The sequence below is a fragment of the Anser anser genome (genome assembly GCF_964211835.1).
Source record: "Anser anser genome assembly, chromosome: 2".
NCBI lineage: Eukaryota > Metazoa > Chordata > Aves > Anseriformes > Anatidae > Anser > Anser anser.
This window is the reverse complement of record NC_139721.1, coordinates 132,507,456-132,521,049: the sequence shown is the minus strand read 5'-3', so window position 1 is coordinate 132,521,049 and position 13,594 is coordinate 132,507,456. Positions and strand designations below refer to the sequence as shown.

The following is a 13,594-nucleotide window of genomic DNA, read 5'->3' as shown; positions in this document are numbered from 1 at the left end:
TTAAGGTCCCTTTCAACCCAGACCATTTAGGATTTTATATGTTTCTCAGTGTGTGGAAATTTGGCTAATGAATATTAGGTAATGGCACAACAATTAAAACAGATTTAAAAAAAAAATGTTTTTTTTTTTTTTCCTTTTCAGATGCATATGATATTGCAGATTCAGTTCTCTGCAAATCTAAAACAGACTTGAAATATAATGGTGTGCTTATATACACTAAAAGCTTTTTCATTTCTTTGAAGTCAGAAGGAAATTAATAATTGCCCTGGAGGAAAATGTATCTTCCTAACTAATTATCTGTTTGGCAAACACAGTTCAATGTTAAAATAATAAGATGCTGATAAACTGAAATGGCAGCCATTCAATCATTTTAAGTTATATCTAGTTGCCGGCCCACAACTCATCACTACTGTCTGTCCCTAAGGTTATTCCTTACTCTCTCCTATTAGACTTCCATACACCCTTGCCTACACAGAATAGTTTGGGTTGGAAGAACCTTAAAGATTATTGTGTTCCACCCCGCCCTGCCACAGGCAGGGACACCTCCCACTAGACCAGGTTGCTCAGAGCCCCATCCAGCCTGGCCTTGAACACTTCCAGGGATGGGGCATCTACACCTTCTCTGGGCAGCCTGTTCCAGTGCCTCACCACTACTTTATAGTGAAAAATTTCTTCCTTATATCTAATCTAAACTTACTCTCTTTTAGTTTAGTTTCTTGCCTTATCACTACAATCCCTGACAAAGAATCCCTCCCCAGCTTTTCTGTAGGCCTCCTTTAGGTATTGGAAGGCCGCTATAAGGTCTCCCCAGAGCCTTCTCTACTCTAGGCTGAACAACTTCAAGTCCCTCAGCCTGTCTTCATAGGAGAGGTGCTCCAGCCCGCTCTTCATCTTTGTGGCCCCTCTGGACTCGCTCCAACAGGTCTATGTCCTTCTTGTGCTCGGGAGCCTAGAGCGGAATGCAGTACTACAGGTGGTACTGCAAGTGGGGTCTCATAAGAGTAGAGAGGGAGAATCACCTCCCTCGACTTGCTGACCATCCTTCCTTTGATTCAGCCCAGGATAGGGTTGGCTTTCTGGGCTGCAAACACACACTGCCAGCTCATGCTGAGCTTCTCCATCAACCACAAACCCCAGGTCCTTCTCCTCAGGGCTGCTCTCAATCCATTCGCTGCCCAGCCTGTATTTGTGCTTGGGTCTGCCCCGACCCAGTTACAGGACATTGCACTCAGATTTGTGGAACTTCATGAACTTCATATATATTGAAATAACTGGTTTTGTGGTATCTAACAGCTTAATGCTTATGTTTCTGAACTCAGCTTCAAAGAATCTGGTTGCTCATAAACACGCTACACTGACTTTTCGCACTCCATGTTAAGCTTGGATTCAACTGAGTTAAAACTGATCTCTACTATAACAAAAACAAACGAATCATTTTGCAATTAAAAAACCTGTAAGAATCATAGAATGGCTCATATTGGAAGGGACCTTAAAGATCATCTAACTTCAGTCCCCCTGCTATAGACAGGGGTGCCACCCATTAGATCAGGTTGGCCAAGGCTCCATCCAGCCTGGCCTTTAAAACCTCCAAGGATGGGGCATCCACAACTTTTGGGGTTAAGACGGGTTAAGAAGGCACATTCTTCAACCAACAACTGCTAATTCCCTTTTGCTCTCTCTGCATCTCTGCTTTCCTATGTAACATTTACCTATCTCACAGGAAATATAATACTAATACTAAATATAAATAATAATACTAAAATGTATGATCAGACATGGAAAAATTATTGATTTAATTACATTGCAATTATAGTGCATGCACAAGCTATTTAGTCTCTCTGAATACTGCTAGGGAAAGAAATTCTTGTACAAAATTTTCAGCTTTAAATCTGTATTAGTTTTTGCCAGCATCTCAACGTTTGCTATATTTATACAATATCACAGAAATTTGAAGCTACTGATTGAAATGTATATTGTTTAGTTGCACAAGGAATACTGCTTAGCTAAAACATGTCATCTGTTGTGTATATTGTTTTATGTGCCTAAATAGAACTAGTTATAACCAAAAGACTTTTTGAACTTTTATGTTCTTGTACAATGAAATGCTAAAACCCAACCCAAATCAAATAAACCAAAATGTACAACTAATTATGTTTTAAAATAAGAGGTCAAGTGAATTCTACTTACGATGGTATTTTAAATTTGGATGTGTATAAATAAATTTACTCTATGATATACAAAGTTATTTTACATATAAAATTTATGCTTATATGATTTTGTCCTAAAACATTTTTAGCATTTTCACTGGACAAAAGAAAAAATTAATTAATTTATAAAAGAAAAGGTACAAAGGGAGTTGTTCCAAACTTTTTATCATGATGACCAATATCTTCCAGAGTGCTGAAAAATGAAGTTGAAAATCAAACACAAAGAATTACATCCAATTTCAAATTTAATTTTGTTCACTTCTTGCCTTCTATATTCCACCAGACCCACCCCCCCCTTTGAAATAAACTGGTTACTATGGAGACAGTGGTAACTGCCATATAGTACTGCTCACACTGTATTCAGGGTACCTTACGTTTTACAATTTATCCCATTACTTCCTTTTTTTCCCCCCACAATTAACAGTTTTAATTATAGTTTACAAAACCAATGTTAGAAATCTAGTAAAAAAACTTCATTCTAGAACTCACGTTAATGATAAGAGAATCAAAATCATCATATATTATTAAATATGTAAACATCTATTAAATAGTAGGATTTTATTGGTTGATTTGTCATTATATCTATTTTGCTTGGAAATAGAAAAATCTAATTACTTTTCTACAAACATAAATAAGAATTAGAACATCTTATGTGTTCATCAATAAATGGAGTAAAGTAAAGGATGGCATGAAATGAATAAGGCAAAAGGTATGGCAGCATTTTTCCCTTTCAGCTTTAAAGGGGGGGGGGGGGGGGGGGAAGAAAGGGATGAGCTGTATCATAAGGAGAGACCAACATTTTTTCTTCACTACTCACTCATCTCATTCCAATACCCAGTTTTTAACATGGTTATGATCTAATTCTGTACTCTTGGTAGGCTAGGATTCAATTGAGTTAAAGATTTTTAAACTCACTGCCAGTCAACCTTATCATGAACTTTCATTATGTGCATGTAATTAATTGGGTCCAATGAACAATATCAGCACTGAGTTATAGACTTTTTCCCCCCACCATATAATTAGAATATAATTACCCACAGGATATCAGAATGATGCAAAACCTTTCCTCTAAATGTGCCCTCATTAGGAAACAAGTCTCAATGTACATTTATTCAATCAGTATGAATTAATTAAAATGTTACTGAAATAAAAGAGAGTAGCTTTAAAGTGTATCTGACATCTATTAAAAGACTATCACTTGAGATCCCCACACACAGTTTATAACAAAACTCATTTAACTCAAGCAAAAAACTTCGCTGTACATTCCTTATATACAGTAAACAAGAAAGTAAAAAGGACTAGTTTTAAAGTTCACAGACTACATTCCACTAAAACTTTTAAAGTACTGCAGTGAAATATGAGAAATCTTTATATGGTATTGACTCTAGATAGATGTGTGATTCTTTCACAATATACACAGTATCTACTGCATGAGTTTCCCCATTATTTCTTGACTATGTTTATAGGGAAAAGAAATGCTACCCTCTGTGATATTAAGATAAAGAAAGACAATTTTTCTATTTATTTTTCACAGTTGCAGCAGTGGTTTTGGATATCTCTGAGTATTAGGAAGTGGAAAAAATGGACAATATTGCCCTGGACAACAAATTGCAGTTGAGAGGCCAGTTTCGTAACTCTGGTATAATATATGGTGCTGTTTTAGCTTTAATTTATGAAAAAAAAAAATAAAAATCCTTTCATGACAGCAGAAAGAATCTAAGACGTCACAAGAACTGAAAAAAAATGACACATGTTGGATGAGAAAGAGGTAAATATACCAATCTTCTTAGTTCCATAAAAAGATGGGAAGTGATTTTGCCTGTACTCTTGAAAGAAAACCTATGAGAAGACATCTTTGTCAGAGATGAACTTTGACAGTTTTTCAGAAGAAGTATGGACTTCCAAAGTTACAGATGAAAGGGAGGCCAAAGCTTTTGTGAGATCAAAGATACAAGATTTTTCCACGTGCCATATTGTCTTTCCCACAACTCCTTTAACTTCTATGGGAGTATACATCTTTTGTCTGGGATTGAGTTGATGTCTTCATAGTAGCTTGTATGGTGCTGCATTTTGCATTTGTTATAAAAACAGTGTTGGAACACCAATGTATTAGTTGTTGCTAAACAGTGTTTACACAGGATCAAGGCCTTTTCTGTTTCTCCCACTGTCATGCCAGTGAGTCGGACGAGCAGCACACAAAGCTAGGAGGGGACACAGCCAGGACAGATGACCCCAGCTGGCCAAAAATCTGTTTGATTTTTAAGTTAAGGCTTGTCTCCCTAAGCAACGCTTACATGTGATGAGCCCTGACTTCCTGGAAATGGCTTAACTTCTGCTTGCTGATGGGAAGTAGTGAATTCCTTGTTTTGCTGTACTTGCACATGTAGCTTTTGCTTTACCTGTTAAACTGTCTTTATCTCAACCCATGAGTTTTCTCACTTGCACCTTTCTGACTCTTCCCCATCTTGCCAGGGGGAGTGAGTGAGTGGCTGTGTGGAGCTTAGCTGACTGCCAGGGCTAAAACACAGCAGCGGAAAAGAGATATTTTCTTCTCTGATACCTCTAAGTACTCAAGGGTAAATGTGCTGTGAAAGGCACTGTAACATTGTGCCAGTATGGTAATCGGCTTTTTCTTGCCTTCTGCATAGAAGTAACATTGCGAGGTATTTTCAAGGTATATTATTGTTTAGATGATCATTGAAGCTAACTTTATGTCCTAGATGAAAAACTTCCACTGTCAGGTTTATGATTTGCTATGTCTTACCACATCATTTCTATTAACAGACACTCTTACTATTATATCTTTAGACAATTTCAGTGTCCATACATTCACTGTTTTGATTGCCATTAATGAAAGTGTTGGTTTCACATCTACATTTTTCAAAAGAAAACCCCTTAACAGAAAATGGGAGAAACTAATTAAAAAAATTACTGAGATAAACAACACGTACACTGTAAGTAATCATTTTTAAGAGGAATTTTTTCACCGATGTATTATTTGTAACACGGGTATACTCAGGATTTTAATGCATTTTTGAAAAAAAGCTACTAGGTGAACAAAAATACTACAAAATTATAAAGTTCCCGTTAAATCACAGCAAAATGTATTTTCCGTTCTTAACAATATACAAACATAGTGCTGAAATAAATGTTTTATGTTACATTATTAGTATGGAATACTGAAACATGATTCTGATACAGGAAAACACATTTATTTCTGCTTATGCCTTCAAAATTTGCAGATAAGACTAATCTATTCAAGGATGATTTTGACTCTAGAGTGGTTTTATATATCCTCTAAACAACTTAACTAAACTTGTGAAATAAAAATCTTAATTCCTCTATACGTCTTCCTCTTCTGAAGAGGAAATGGAATTACACCAATATAATTGAAGATGAAATTTCATGCAGAGGTTTATTCAGTTTATAAGAATGGCAAACAATATATAACAATGAAACAAAAACTCCCAAATAGCAAAAACAGAATTTCTACATTTAAAGTATGACCTAAAATCCTGAAAATTAAATAATACAATGCAAAATGTAATCATCTGACAAACCTAACATTTTTGCAATTATTATTCAGAACATGACCAGCTAATATCAAAATGCCATTACAGATAAACCACATAACTACTCTTATGACTCTGCATAAATATGCAAAAATATTTCATAAATATTATAGCCAGCTTTCCATTGTTTTACTTTCACTGAGAGCAATGGAAGACTATCAGTTTACTCACGTTGAAGATCAAAGTCTAGCATTCATCCCTTAGCAGATTGACAAATGAACAGCCAAAAGTATTGTTCAGAAAAGAGATAATTTACAACAAACACAAATATTCTTATTAATCAGAAACAGCTTTAAGATTAGAAGGTAAAATTTCTCACTTTCTCACACTACCATAAATTATTCTTTAAGTCCTGAAATTTCTTACTTTTATTATAACATATATTTAAATTAAGAGGACCACACATCTGTTCTATTATATGATGATGCTATGATTTCATTAGTATATAACATCTGTTTTAATCTCTGATAACATAAATTAATTCCAAAGGTATCTTTCTCATGATAAGATGCTCAGCTCTTTTCAGTACCAACTACATATATAGAATGCATTTTTATTTTCATTGAATTGAGTTATTGTTTTTGCGGACAGATAAATTTACTGTCCACTACTGCAGAATAAAATATACCATAACATTGATGCATAGCTTACTGCAAGACCAGTGTCATCATTCTAGGTAACCTCCGGCTTAGATCAGAGACCTCAGCATTGCAGATATACAATATGCATCCCAAGCAAAAACTGTCCATAAGAATAACTTCATTATTCTGGGAAGTTGGATCTATAAAAGATGTAAAATGTAGAAGTGTTCTGCCTATACTGTTTCTGGTAAGTACAGTCTAAGTAATAAAACCTGAGTCAGCTTCAGTTATAATATGCCCTACAGAAAGTTCATTCTCACATGAAGGAAAAGGCAATACACAGAGGATAAAGCACTACTGTGCATGAACTAATCAGCCAGAATTACCCGTTGTGTTTAAGGTTCACAGTCCTGTGAATTTAACAAATCCTCTGGCAGTCAGTACCAGCATTGTCTCAGCCATTAATTACAACAGAAGATTACATCTGAAATAAACATATGGACAACTCACCAATACTACTGGGCAGATTGATGTGGGTGGTAAAATATGGTCCTTCAAAGGTCCACAGTCACATTCAGGTTTTAGATGTGAAGCACATTTATTATGCAACTATGGGAAGACAGAAAAAACAAAGATTCAACTTTGATATTTTACTACTATAGTCTGAGAAAATGCACATTCTGGAATGGAGTGAGTTTAGATATGCTAAATTAATCTATTACTAGAGTATTACAAGGAAAATGAAACACACTGCAGTGAAAAAACAAAACAAAACAAAACAAAACTCTTAGGATTGACAAAAGCTGTGAATTTATACTGAAGCAAAGAACAGTGGATCAAAATGCTTTCCGGTTTAGAAACTGCACATGTAGTCCAGCACACAAAATGAGAATTTTGCATGACAGTAAAGTAATATCAGCACAGTGCTTTCACTGATCAAAAGTTTCAACTTCTTGCACTGAGTAAGTGACTTTCGTACTACTGCTAGTGGGTGACCTCAGGTAATTTTGGGCAGCCTTTGGCATTACTGGTAGAACTCTACTTCCCACCTGAAGCTTATAAACTCACCACTGATTTGATTATGATGCTGCAATATCTGTGAAAATATAGATGAAATATAAAAAATAATATACGAATACCTAAGAGCTTTAAGCTACTTTGGTCTTGTTTGAATCAATGTTCAATCTTCCATTGACTGCTGAAGAACCTAAATTACTCTCCTTTTTCTACTTCATTCCTAGCATTCATCTAGCTTTCATGAAAGCAATAAGAAGAGTTCTACACTGAGAATATGGAAAGAATATCCTCAAGTCTACTGACTGAAAAAGCATTGGCTTAGTTCTGTATTGATAAAAAGGCAGAAAGGGAAAGTATGTATAAACATAAAATGCCAAAAAATATTAATAATGATACACTTATTGAAATATTTTGCATTATCAATCAAGAGTTCCTATTGATATCTTAGGATTTAACTCAATTGGAACGTCTCTAAATCCAACCACACAACACAAAGGCTCAGTTGTGTACCTAGATCATGCAAAACATTCACATTTATTGGTATACTTCATAATAGTATTAGAGATAGCCACAGTAAAATACAACTTCTTATTGTAAAACTTCATGAAAGTTTATTATTTCTTCATTGATCAAACGAACTGTGCATTAAGTCCTTCAGGTAACACATGCATTTATCTTAAGCATGAGTATTTTATCTTTTGAGAAGACAGGTATATTTGCATCAAATAAAAATAATAGGGGTAATAAATACCATCAATTTTGAAGTAAAAATCCTACTTATCAAGTGATCTAACTGGTTTAATAGGTAGCACACAGCAACAGTTCAACAGGTTCAATAGCTGTTATACAATCTGTAGTTCAATAGCTGTATCTGTAGATCACATTTTTCCAATGACTGATTCACTTTTCCCTTAGATGATTTAACTATGCCAGTTGAACTCTACAAAAATTACAATAAAATGATACCAGTTGCTGATGTATAAAATTTACAAAGAACATATTACCGGTAAAGCTATCTGGTACAGTTAATGTTGACATAACATTTCTGAATTTTGAACTAAATGGCACCTAATATTAGCCTTGTCCATATTCATTTATACTGCAAAGTTACCTTTTCAGGCAGTTACTTAGCAACAGAAAATAAAAGTCTAACGAGTTTCGATTTACTTTTAGTATTAAAGCCTTATTGTGAGGGTATTTTGGTAGCCCTGTAATCTAGATCATTTGTCATGCTAATTCTCTGCCTCAGTGGTAAGGCGACTTGTACCATAATTAATGCACACCAGGCCACGTTACATCAAATAAAAGTATCTTCACACATTCAGTGGTAATTAGCAGTTCTGCTACTCGGAGGCATGCAAACTTATCTATGAAAAAATAGCTTAACCTTCTTATTAGTCTCTGCTGATCTTTGACAACAGAATTGGTAGAAGATATGTAGCTTTAATCAAAATAACTTTGACACAATGATATAAAATAATATGCATCCCATCTCAAAAGAATGTTTTAGCAGATTTTAAATTAATTTCCCCAAAATTCCCTTACCATAAATCTACTCCGTTAGAATATTACCTCCCTCACAAAGGGAGGTACTTTATATGCCTATAAAGTAGGAAAAAAATGCAACATATTTGCTGGAGAGAAAGCTTGAGGAAAAAAAACATTTATGAGACCATGGTAGTGTAGAAAAATATGGAGTATAGGGAAGAGGGAATCACTGGCCTGGCTGAAAACTCAGTATAACAAGTATAGTGCCAAATACCTCTAGATTTGGGGATTTGAATCAGTGATTTGACATTAAAAGTGACCCTATTACTTTTTAAAAGGAGAATACTTAAAATGCATGAAAGAGACTCAGAATTAGCTATATAATAACTAACATCCTCTTGCATTACAAAAATACATCAGCAACAAGCCCTGAATGTGCTGCTGTACAAGGAGGTGAAAATGTATGAAAGTTGTGTTAGTTACATAACTCCAAAATATCCATTCAAAAATCGAACCTACATTAGAAATTTAAAACACTTTTTTTATGTAAATAAGAAAATTACTACTATTAGCAAAAAAAAAAAAAAAAAAAGGCTAAAAAGGTTCTTATATAGAATTGCAAGAAAAGTGAATAGGAGACTGAAAATAAAATCTAAGTTGCAGTATGTTTCAAACTTTAAAAATACTCATTTTTTATTTGTGTCTAACTTACACCAAAGTCATTAAAATTAAATAAAAAAATAGTTATTTTGAAAATATAACATTACTTTGAAAATAAAAATCTTGAAAATACAGAATAAAAGTCTTCAAAATACAAAATACAAATGTCAAAGTAAGCCTCAACGACAATACTTTCCATTCTGAATGTCAGAAAACATAGGTTTATTTTTAACCAGAAATTTGATTGATATTTAAGTATTTAAACATGCAGATAGACACTAAAGATATTCTCAAAATAAGTTAGCCTCTTTCTTCCCAGAGACATCAATGAAAAATCATGCCTCAGTATTTCCTCAGTGTTTCTTACTGCTTATAAAAGTCCTCTAAATGTTTATATGCATCTTTAAGAAGCAAAAAACTTTACAAGTCTGGTCCACATTCATATTTAGATATATAAATAGAGGGACAACAATTTTTCAGAGGACCTAAAAAATTTACAATTTCCTTTGACTTCAAGAGGAAGCCTTATGCAGTAAGTATTTCTTATTAAGATATATTATGAGGATGTAAACACATCTATATCTAGAGCAGAACATTTTAATTTATCTACCTAAACAGAGATAGCCACTGCCTAAATTTAAGTATCTGCATTTCAAAATTTTGGACTGTGTCTTTCATTCTCTAAATAAATTATCCAAATTTTGACAGCAATCTGGACTACATATTTGCTTTCTTCTAAAATATTGTTTTTTAAGTAATCATAACAGCTTATAACTGAAAGTATTCTGGATCCATTTTCTTTGATGCTGTTTTATATTTTCTATTTTTGTGTTAAGAAAATATGTCACAAACCATCCAAACTTGTATGTTGAAAACAAACATTCACTAATGCCTCACTCTCTGATTATTATTTAAAACACTGAACAAAAAAACTGCTGTTCTATAACAATAACAATAATAATAATGATATCAGAAAAAAAAAGGGGGGGGGGGCACCCAAAAAAAATAGAAGACAGCTGAATCCCTCCCCATGTACATTTAAATCCTGCCCAGGCTAGAAACAGAAATACTGACATTGTTCTCTCTAGCATGAAGATCTCACTTATAAGGGCAGTGTTCCTTGAATGTCATTAGTTCCAGTTACTGGTTCCTGCTGAATAAGGTGTGCACAAAAGTTGTATATATTAGGCTTGGTGCACAGATTAGTATGCTATCAAGATGTCTCTGCTATTATTCAGACACTTGAAATCGCTGTACCCTACCAGATGCCCTCAATTTCATTTACCTGTCAGTACACCACCCATTAGGGTTTTACCCTAAATTCACCATGACTTTGACTTTTACCAGTAATGAAAACTCTTATAAGACTCCACAATAGGTATCAGGAATTCTGGTTTTTAGAATGTATATTTGTACATTAAGACACTTCTATATTGTGTTGAAGCATATTATACATTTATTTGGTTGCAACAATTGAGTTCCCCTATGAATATTCTGCACATACAATTTCTTAAATACACACTATCCATTCCTGATGACAATACCAAGTGAGACTTTTTGAATTCTGTGGTTGTGAAAAACATGCAGATTTTCATCTCTCAAGCCTGTGCTAAAGGTATTATTATAGAGTACTCACTGTGATCTGACACCAAACACAGTGAAGTCCCGTCAAGCCTTGGTAACACTTTATGGTTTTATGACACTTATCACATTTCGTTGGACAATTTCCTTCTACCCAGAAATGGTGCATTACCTACAAAAGAAATGTGTGGATATACATAGCGTTACTAAATTAACAGGTACATGGTAAAGGTAGTATTACCCCAAACTTACATCAGTATTCTTTTTGGACTTCACATATGTTTTGATGCAAGACGCGGGAGCTCTTGAGACACAGCGTTCATGGACTGTATACTTGCAAACTGAAAAAAGAAACACATTAGCAGATGTTGAAGCAATGGTGTTTCCGACTATGTTTTTATGAACTGTTACTAGCATGTCATCTCTATATAATCAATCCAATCAGTCAATGAAAACTCCAGCTAGACTGCTTTTTCCATGGAATACAAAAGGCCAATTAGAACAGGAAATATTATGCAAGTGAAAAATCCAAGAATGCACTATCATTGCATAACAGGAAATGCTTAATTAAATCAGAGCTCACTACATTTTTTCCACAATAATTGCCAAATGAAAAAAATATTAAAGACAAATTGATGACTGCCAAATGGCTTGGTGTCATTTGCCAGTAGAAAGAAATCTATATTTTACAAACTATAGGCATGAGAGCAGCTGGCAAGCACAAAAATAAAAGCCAATGAGTTTATGTTGTTCCTTCTATTGATTTATAAATCTTAAATGGTTGATTAGTCCATTTTCAGATAGCAATTGTTTTCATGCATTTCATCTAATCACCCCAATTTAACTCTTCCTTTCCCAAATACCACCTCCAGAGAAGCTTTCTTTTCTACCTCCCCACAAACCCACTTCAGCTAACTATTGCTGTTGATCTTGTCTGTAAAGATCACCCTACCTGCATTTGGGAAACATACAAATGTCAAGGTACAATGCAAAGATCTCTGACTTCAGCTATACAACTGTGCCTAGATGAGGAAATAATGCTACAGCTAATATCTGCATTCAATAGAGTCAACTATTAAAAACTGAGAATGAATTTCTCCCTGCGTGGTATATGTCTCACGCTTTTGACCTCGACAACAATTAAGCACAAAGTACTTCTAAACACCTTGCTTGCACCTATTACACAAACCCAGTGGGAGGCGCAGCCATTAATCAGACAAACTGCAGGGAGTAACATTGTTGATTGGACCATGGAGGGATGGGGAGGCCTCCTGCAGTTTCTTTTTTTTTTTTTTTCCTCCCACACAATCTAAAATGCAAATAATGAAATCTATAGCAGTGCCCTGAAAATATATTTGAGGAGAAGCTTAGCGAGATAAAGAAATAGAGTAATAGTTTTGTAAGTATACTCATGTCCCTTCCTGCATGAAGTAACTGACAGGACTATGTGGAAGTTCTTCAGCTGCTCTGGGACCATTCTTCCCACCAAGTAAATGCCAAGCACAATAACAAATTTTTAAAAAGTACACTACATCAGAGAAAATTAAAGCTCTTGTAAGGCTGGTCTTTCTGGGGTAGCTTTTTTTTTTTTTTTTTTTCTTATATATAACTTGTCTACACATTTCTGATAACTACTAGAGAAGATCTACATTATTCGTTGAATAGAACTTTCTTTCAATCTGAGTGTATTGTTTCCTCACAAGGATAAAATTTACATCAGTTTGACATGAAATGATACATTCTTTAATATTATTTTAAGATCTAACAGTCAACTCAACATCTAATATATATTCCATTTAATGTCATTAGCATTTCTTAATCTGAAGTAGTATACATTCTGTTTTTTTTAATTGCTTTTAAGAAGGGTATCTCTCATTTCATAGCATTGTGAATGAAATTACACAATGTGAAAACCAATACACAGAGGATTTATATTTGAATCGAGTTCTGTGTCCCACAGAGGGGAGAGAAATGGCTGACTCCAAAACCCTCATTCGTTCAGACTAATATCAAATTAAATCAATAGAACCGTACAGTCAGAAAGGTCCTGATCAGCTATGATGGGCTATCTTTCATGCCAAAAAATGGAGAAAGTAAGTTACACTAAGAAACTGATTAATCTATCAAAAAGAACAATGAAAGGTGACTTGATACCATCATGAACAGAATACATTGGGTACTAAAGATCTCATTAATCTAATGGAGAAGGGCATAACACGAACCAATCACCAATCATTGGAACCATCTACCAGACATATTCAAATCAGAAGACAGGTCTTCGTTTAAAAAAAAAAAAAAAAAAAAAGAAGAAAAAAAGATGATTAATCATTGGAACACACCATAAAAAGAAATTTATGAGTTATGGGTTATGGCTCATCCATCTCTTGAAACATTCAAGCAGTTATATCTTTTGGCAAGATTTAGGTTATCAACATATCGGTTATAAACTGGTCAAACACAGTTTATTATGAAATACAGAGATATAACT

The 13,594-nt window shown here is 34.2% G+C and overlaps 1 protein-coding gene across 41 annotated transcripts in view; it reads right to left on the bottom strand.

The window, feature by feature from the left end:
- The window catches only part of DGKB (diacylglycerol kinase beta), a 394,011-nt gene that overhangs the window by 241,200 nt on the left and 139,217 nt on the right, over nucleotides 1–13,594 (bottom strand). For all 41 annotated transcript variants that reach the window (XR_014579916.1, XR_014579917.1, XR_014579918.1 and 38 more), the window contains 3 exons: nucleotides 11,359–11,447; nucleotides 11,162–11,278; nucleotides 6,871–6,969 (listed from right to left, as the gene is read on the bottom strand). Coding sequence is in view for 36 of the 41 variants with exons in the window: in XM_083824538.1 (XP_083680664.1) it covers nucleotides 6,871–6,969; nucleotides 11,162–11,278; nucleotides 11,359–11,447 (305 nt within the window). In the remaining 5 variants the exon portion in view is untranslated. The remainder of the gene's footprint in view (nucleotides 1–6,870; nucleotides 6,970–11,161; nucleotides 11,279–11,358; nucleotides 11,448–13,594) is intronic.